This window comes from Apis cerana, linkage group LG11, assembly GCF_029169275.1.
Source record: "Apis cerana isolate GH-2021 linkage group LG11, AcerK_1.0, whole genome shotgun sequence".
Classification (NCBI taxonomy): Eukaryota; Metazoa; Arthropoda; class Insecta; order Hymenoptera; family Apidae; genus Apis; species Apis cerana.
In genome coordinates, this window is record NC_083862.1 from 15,015,873 (window position 1) to 15,023,662 (window position 7,790).

General features: G+C 32.8%; 1 protein-coding gene and 1 long non-coding RNA gene across 3 annotated transcripts; one reads left to right on the forward strand and one right to left on the reverse strand.

The window, feature by feature from the left end:
* Positions 1–881: 881 nt before the first annotated feature.
* Positions 882–6,673, forward strand: LOC107995979 (uncharacterized). 2 transcript variants are annotated; one of them, XM_017053806.3, is made up of 7 exons: positions 882–1,038; positions 2,678–2,876; positions 3,013–3,252; positions 4,442–4,528; positions 4,851–4,982; positions 5,068–5,219; positions 5,312–6,673. In XM_017053806.3, exons 2-7 carry the CDS (start codon positions 2,679–2,681, stop codon positions 5,436–5,438), a joined length of 936 nt encoding a protein of 311 aa, XP_016909295.1. In that variant the 5' UTR covers positions 882–1,038; position 2,678; the 3' UTR covers positions 5,439–6,673. The 2 variants fall into 2 exon arrangements, with proteins under 2 accessions (XP_016909295.1, XP_028521543.1); XM_028665742.2 differs by lacking the exon at positions 4,442–4,528.
* On the reverse strand, positions 1,580–4,918 carry LOC133667015 (uncharacterized). The gene is made up of 2 exons (XR_009832079.1): positions 4,777–4,918; positions 1,580–4,607 (listed from the first exon to the last, which is right to left on the reverse strand). It is a non-coding gene; the product is annotated as an uncharacterized LOC133667015 (long non-coding RNA).
* Positions 6,674–7,790: the final 1,117 nt, after the last annotated feature.

Here is a 7,790-nt window from a genome sequence, read left to right on the forward strand (position 1 = left end):
TCAAGAAGAAAAGGAAAGCCTCTGGCTGTGGACGAGTGAATGGCTCAAACCAACGTCAAATCATCGATGCATTATCGTTTTGATTTAATTTATTTATAAGATAACGATTAAGGGATTATCAATATGAAATATTTTAATATTTTAATATTTCGATTTTTATTCTTTTTTAAATAAAATTTAGAAATACATTTAAAGAATCTTCGAAATAGTTAATTTAATTTATAAATATTTCTTTTTTTTTTTTTTTAGACATCTCTAATATAATTAATCCTTATTATGATTAATTGTATTTGATAAAATAAAAGATATTCCAGAGAAAAAGAATTTTCGATAAGAAACAAAAATAGAAAATGAATCTTTCTGTAAACTAAAAGAAAAAATTCTTCAAATTATTGTTATGAATAATTAAAGATCTTTGTATATTTTTAGAAATTTATTTTTTTTAAACAAATTTTATGAAAAAATTATATTAAAAAACAATCTATCATATACTTAATTCTGAATAGTTATAAATTTCTTAATATAATATAATATAATATAATTTCTTATAGTTATAAATTCCTTATAGTTAAAAGAAGTAATGAAATATGTTTCAATTTTTTTAATATTTAAACTTTAATATTTAAATTAAAGTCCAATATATTTAAATTATAATGAGAATTCTATTTTTAGATTAAGAGATTTATAATAACAAATTTTATAACATAATAAAGAAAGAAAAATGAAAAATTTTGTAATTATTCGTTCAATCGAAAGATTATTTTATACGAGAAAATTCATTTGAAATAAAAGGTACATGGAATGTCGGAACCGTAAAATCTGCTCGAAGAATATTCGAAAAGTAGACCTTCGTGATCGACAACGAATAAAGTAGCAGAGGATTGGTCCGTTCCATTGAAAATAGTGCCAAAGGTATGTGGTCATTGGCCGTGCACCTCATCCCCACGTGCGTACGCAAGCTATATAGAACACTTCGCACGGAATTTCATCTTCAGAACTGAGAGTCAGTGTCAAGGGAATCCACTCGGAAGTAACGAAGTGAGTACAGTACAGTACGTTTGAATAAATAAATCGATTTAATCGATCCTCGTTCGAATTCTCAAAATTCTTTCGTGATTATTATCGTCTTTGATTATATGATAACGAGAAAACGCTGATTTTTCATTTCGAATGAACACTTTTTTTTTGCGATTCAAATTTAGATAAATGGTTTTACTTTCGTACTTGGGTCGTTTAAAACTAGAAAAATATATTTTCAAAAGTAGAAGTCAATTGTTTGTAGAATTACAAAAATTTTAAACATGATTTTAAATATTATTTTTTAATAGTAGTGAGTAAAGTAAAGGACTTGAGTATTTTATACGAAAAGAATAAAATTAGAAATCCTTTTAAATTAATTTGGAATAGGATTGAAAAATTATCAAGCGAAGAAACATGCTTTTAACAGATAAAAAGTACTTTTTTACAGGTATTGCCTACAGTTAGAATTAGTTGATCTTTCGGCGCTGCCGGAAAAGTACCGTTTTGGAAAGACATATTTTCTTCAACATTTTTCCCATTTATCTTTAAACTCTCAAAATATTTTTTAATTTTTATTATTTATTCGTATATACTTATACAATTTTTCTCTTACTAATAAATCTAAAGTAAATTAAAGGTAGCAAATTAAATCTAAAGTAAATTAAACGACAATTTTTTAAAAATTTTTTTCTTATAAATAACAAAGTTGTATAAATTTAAAACGTATCAATTATTCTTTTAATTCTTTTACTCTTTTCTTCAATTCTTTCGAACATTTATCAAAAATTCCATCCGTCGAAAATTTTATTATTTTTAAACAAAATAACTATAACTTAGATTAAATTTTCACTATCTCGATGATTTCTTCGATTCTTTTCTTTCTTTTTCTTTTTTTCTTCCATTTTTCTTTTTCCTTTTCCTCTCGTATTATTTGTTTGTCTTTCGTTTAGGAGGTCGGTGACTGCAGTCTGAGAGATTGAACACGACAGTAGGTCGCGACCGCGTTTTCAGATAACGGTATCCCTCGAGTTCAACAAACCGGTAGCTTCGATCGAGAAGTGGGCTACCTGGTGCTACCAGGATGACCTTAACCGCTCTGACACACTTTCTTACCGCTCGATGTTCTTTCTTTGCTTATACTCGCATGATCACTCGTTTTTTTTATCGCTTCTCCACTGGGATCAAGGTTACCGATGCAATCTTCTCGAAGAAGATTGATCTTCCCTTTCTCTCCCTCTTTCTTTTTCTTTTTTTGGAAAAATAATGGAAAAAAATATTGTACATTCGAGATTGCGCGCATTCGACGTGGAATATTAAATTAACGTTACTTTGCAAATATTTCGGTTTTTTTAAAAATTTCAATCTTGTATTTATAATCGATTGTAATTAAATTAAAATATATAGTTGTTTAAAAGAAAGAAAAGAAATTAATGGAAAAGATAAAATATGTTTAATAATAAGTTGTATGTGGGATACGTGTTTCGAAACAGTGGATTTGGAATCTTCGTCAGATACTCTCTTACTTTCTCTTTTTTGAATCATTCAAAATGACGAAAAAAGCCATTGGTGTCATTCCCTTTCTTTCTCGATTCATTAATATTTTGATCCTCGATCGACGAATAATTCTCTCAATTTCTCTCTTTTCCTTTTTTTCCAGAATGAATCATAGCCAATGCATATCGCTATGCTTGATGGCGCTTGTTCTTGGACAAGCAGCCACGCTGCCACAGCATACTCAGTATCCGCAACAGTTCCAACAGCAGGTCAGAGACGAGAGGAAATTCGCAGAAAAGCCGAATGCAATGAAGAAGGTCGCCCTCGATGACCTAGATGACATTAGTACCAATCAGATTCAAGTAAATTATCGTTACATTAAATTTCTACAATATTTCTACAATTTAATTTATATTTAATTATTCCCTCCTTCTCGTTTCATCTCCTCAAAGTCTTCATCTTCATAAATTCTTGACGAATCCTCTTCTGCCTCATCAGGAAGGTAGCAGTACCGGGTTCTCATGGTCGAACATGTTGAGCATGCTGATGCAGATGATCCTGGGTCAAACAGGAGGAGTGACAGGTCCAAGCAAGAACGAGATCGACGACGGGGCACCTGCCAGCCCCTGGGCAAATTTGCTGTCGGTGGGGCTGAGGGTGCTCACCGCTCTTCTAGGAGGTCCCCAACAATCCGTGGACGGTATCGACAAGGTTGATAACCAAAGCAGTCCCATGCAGGTATGTGCGGTATCAACAAACATTGTGGTATCCAAAACACCTTGTTTCTCCCTTCTTAATTACGGTCATTTCCGCTTCAACACCGATTTATCTGCGAATCAAATATATACATTTTAGGTAACGATACCTCTATTGATAAATACCGATCAGCTGAACCTGAATATTTCCCAAATTAAGAAACACGAATTAGAAAGCAATCTTGATGATTACTCGAAACGGTCCCGCACAACAGGAACAAGACAAGAGTTTCCGAGACTTTCATCTTGATCCGGGTCGCATAAATGAAAGCAAGCATGAGCCGAACTGACTGTATTGCGATTTAGGTCAAACATACTACAAACAGTAGAATACAATTGAATTATTCCATGGTATTATACATAACAAGCGTATATATAATCATTTATATACAATCATTTTCCGTTTATAATTTTCTTTTTACCATGGAATCGTTCCTTAGAATATTTATCCAGACACACACACATATACACACACACACATATACATATACACGACATTTGCTGTACATTTGGATAGCTAATTAGAATAACGCATATATACATGCTGTAGACTATACATCGCTGAGCATGACGCGGAGCAAAACACAGAGAGTTTGTCTCTTCCTTCTTTTAAATACACAATAATAGAATTTCGAGAAGGAATGATCGCTAGTTTGTCTCTCTTTCTCTTTCGTTGGAAAGACGCGACGTTTCGTGCACGTATTGTAAAATAATATCGTCGCTTTATACATACATATATATATATATGTTTCTACCTTTTTTTTCTCTCTCTTTCTCTTTTGTTATTACAAAATTATTTTTTAGATAGAAATCACAACGAGCGTACGAATCGTTACTCCTGTTAACGAGCTCTATTGTCCCCTTAATCAATTAAGGGAACACTGATCACGTTAACGATCTTCACGTTTTCTAAACCGCGAAATTCCCTCTCAATTTAATATATATATATATACATACTACGAATTCGAATCAAATCAATCGATCGTATGCCGTTGTGATTTTGTACAATTAATTAAAAAAAAAAAAGAAAAAAAAAGAAAAAACGATACTCTCCTTGACAAGATCTGTCGCTTGGGTGTAAAAAAGTTTACACAGACTCGACTCTTCTTCTTGTAAATAATCATCATCAGAGGACGTCAACTTAGAGCACATGGCTGGTGTCGGTTGTTTAGGGCATTTTGACTGCGGTGCTGGGCGCGTTTCTAGGACAGGGCAGAGACCCCGATCAGGTTGCTGTTATGGCTAAAAACGCTTCCGAGGTTAGTACGTGATCGTACACATACATTGTACATGAACAATTTTGCTCTCCTTTTTTTTTCTCTCTGATTGACGTTTCGACTAAAAAGAAAAACGATTAATTATTTCACGCGTAAATTATGAGACACATTGAAACATTCGAAACGATTAGAGAATTCGACGAAACGTTGACGAGTCAAAAAAATATAATATATATGAAAATATATATATATATACATATATGCTTTTTCATGTGTAGACGCTTCTTTACCTTATTTACTCTTTCCTCGATATTATTTCACGATGTTATTTAATCATTATTTAAATCATTTCTTTCGAAAACAGTTCATCAGCATAGTGATCAATCTATTGGACGCGTTGAAGACATCGTTCTCTCATCGTTCTTTGACGGCCAGATCAATGGGAAGACGGGACACAGTTTCGGAAGCTGCCGTCGCCTCCATTTCCATGCTAAAGGTAACCTCAATCTTGGAAATTTCTTCTCTTTTCTTTCTTCCGTTTCAACTTGTGAACAAATTTATTTGTTATTTCTTATTTTTAGGGCTACATGAGGTCAGTGAAATCGTTTAATAACGTTGGTCGTGCCGAGGACGAAGGTCAACGTGGATGCGCCGAGAGAGCCCTCTGCGAAGCGAGTGCGGAATGCGTAGCGGATGCTCAGGGAACGTCATCTATCTTCTGTCAACTTGGATCGTAAGCCCATAACCTCTCTATAAAAAGATACTTTCTCTTAATTATATTCGATTCACCATTCGTTGAAATAATCAAATAATTTTTTTTTCAAGATACGCGACGAGCTATCTTCTCCAAAGACAAAGCGGAGTAGGTTTCGAGGCGTTGTACGAGGCTGGACGACGCGGGCGCACCGGTGAAGATTGTAGAACTTTGTTCATGGATTGCAACGCCGTATGAAAACTCGTTTCGAGTCCGTTCAAGTACGATTTAGATGGATCTGGATTGATACCTGATACTTTCAATTCTTTCGATCTTCTTTAAATCAAATTCGACGAGGGATTCCGTTTGAAATTTCGAAGAAGAATATTGGAATTTTACGGAATTTGTTATTAAACCGGATATCGCATCCTGAGGTTTAAATCGTACTAGAGACCGACGAAAGAGTAGCTTTATGTTCGAGAACCGTATCGAGACCAAACCACACAATGGCCATCTTCTGCCCGAGCCTCTCGACGAATCGTCCATGTCTCATCGATCGAATTGATGTTATTTTCTTAGAATTTCAAATTGAAAAATATAATTGAAATGAAACCGCGACTTAATTAGAATCTACGAAACTGTATAGGGTAATTTCTTGGTTAATGATTCGCAATAGCGGTGATTTATACGAAACTTTCTAAAAGTCTTCCAGAATTTCTGAATTCCTTATTTGCGCGAAAGGAATTCGTGACAGAGCTGAAAGAAGAGGCCGTGCACGCTAGCGGGGAACGTATACATTTTAATGTAGAAGTAGACTGAATGAGATTCCAGATCTGGACAAACAATGTATCGTTTGAACAGATCTCTACGATAATCATGATATTTATTTCTATTTATTGAAAGACATAGAATTAGCGCGTAATCGAGACTCGAAGAACTATTATGTAAGGAAAGGCAAGTTTTTTCATTTAAAATCAATTTCCATTAAAAATGTTTACGATATATTTATATTTCAATCCAATCAGTTTTGATTCTTTCAACTTGCCTTTTCTTCGTTTTCTGTTGTCATGTTCGAGCCAATCCTTCATATTTAATCTTTCACTTATTTGCATTCAGCGAGACATTTTCTTCATTTTGTGGAAGAAGACGAGTTTTAAAATAGTTGAAAGTTTGAAATCTGGTAAATCATTTCACGTTTCTTTAACTCCTTTCTAATATTGTTCAAGGAGGGGTTCAAGGAAATTCGAATTCTCTCTTCTTTTATATTTGTACGAGTTAACGTCTCAGGATATTGTGTTTGTTTCATCACCCGCTAAAAATTTTTCATTGTATATAGGCGTTATATATGTATACACATAAATACACATACACGGGTGGAGTTTTTCACAATAGCCAAGATCTATTTAGCGTATCACTTAGACGTAAGTTGTATGTATGACGTATGCGGTACGATGACATTTAAATTGAAGTTAATAAACGATCTTATTGATAAATCATCTGGTATTTTTTTAATTTCCCAAATTCACTTATACTGAAAACATCCATACAATGTTAACGAAGAAACATAATTTCAAATTTCGATCTTGTTACTTTACGGTGAAAAGAATCGGCTCTATAACTCGGTATCTTTTATAATATACTTTAAAATATATGTACGTTGACGTATAAAAACATAAAGTACGCTTTTATTTTGCCGATAAATTAGATAACGGATCAAAAAATTTTAATCAACGCCATCTCGCGTTTGAATCACCGAAGTTCCAATTTATTACTAGCATAGCAGAATGTGCAAGGAGGTATACCATAAAAAAGGAGAGCAACAATGATCGAGAAGGACGGAGAAAACCTGCCACTATTTTTAGTTATGTAGCTCCTAATATTTTCTAATAATTTCCCATATAATTGACGCAACGTTGAAAATTAATTAATTATTCATTTTTCACTAAATATTTCTGCATTTTTAGACTTTCATCTCGAAGTTAAGATCTCAGACAATTTTCTCATATGGATTTTAACGATAATTTCTTTTCCATTAATTATTTATTAACGATTAAAGCACCATACACGAATCGACGTTACCAACGCGTTTTTCACTGATTTCTTATTATTATAGGATCAATTTCTAAATATAAATATATGCATTTAAAACGTTATATTCTTCTTTAGTTTCACATATAATTTTCATTTATAACTTCTTTCTCGTTCGAACAAATAAATCGATCATTTCTTACTCGGTCATGGATTAAAAATTCGCGAGAGTAACAACAAAATAATCGCTAATAAATAATTAATTAGAAAGAATTTCATATTAAAATTTATATGAGAAACTTGTTTCAAGTTCTATCTTTAAGACGCGATCTTAAAAGTACGGAAATTTTTAATAATAAATGAATAATTAATGAATTTTCAATTGTATGTAAAAATAATAGTTTTCCTGTCCTTCTCGCGCAATATTGCTCTCCTTGTCTGTGACGTCATGATTAGTTACATACCTCCTTGCACATCCTGCTATACTAGTAACAAGTCGAAGCTTCGGTGATCCAAACGCGAGATGGCGTTGATTAAAATTTTTCAATCGCTATCTAACTTATCGACAAACAAAATATATTT

What these genes read in the sequence shown, in the direction of transcription:
- LOC107995979 (XM_017053806.3), top strand. Translation starts at nt 2,679, where the DNA reads ATGAATCATAGCCAATGCATATCGCTATGCTTGATGGCGCTTGTTCTT. An exon ending in TTAGTACCAATCAGATTCAA is followed by an intron (nt 2,877 to 3,012) that starts GTAAATTATCGT and finishes CTGCCTCATCAG; the next exon opens with GAAGGTAGCAGTACCGGGTT. An exon ending in ACCAAAGCAGTCCCATGCAG is followed by an intron (nt 3,253 to 4,441) that starts GTATGTGCGGTA and finishes TCGGTTGTTTAG; the next exon opens with GGCATTTTGACTGCGGTGCT.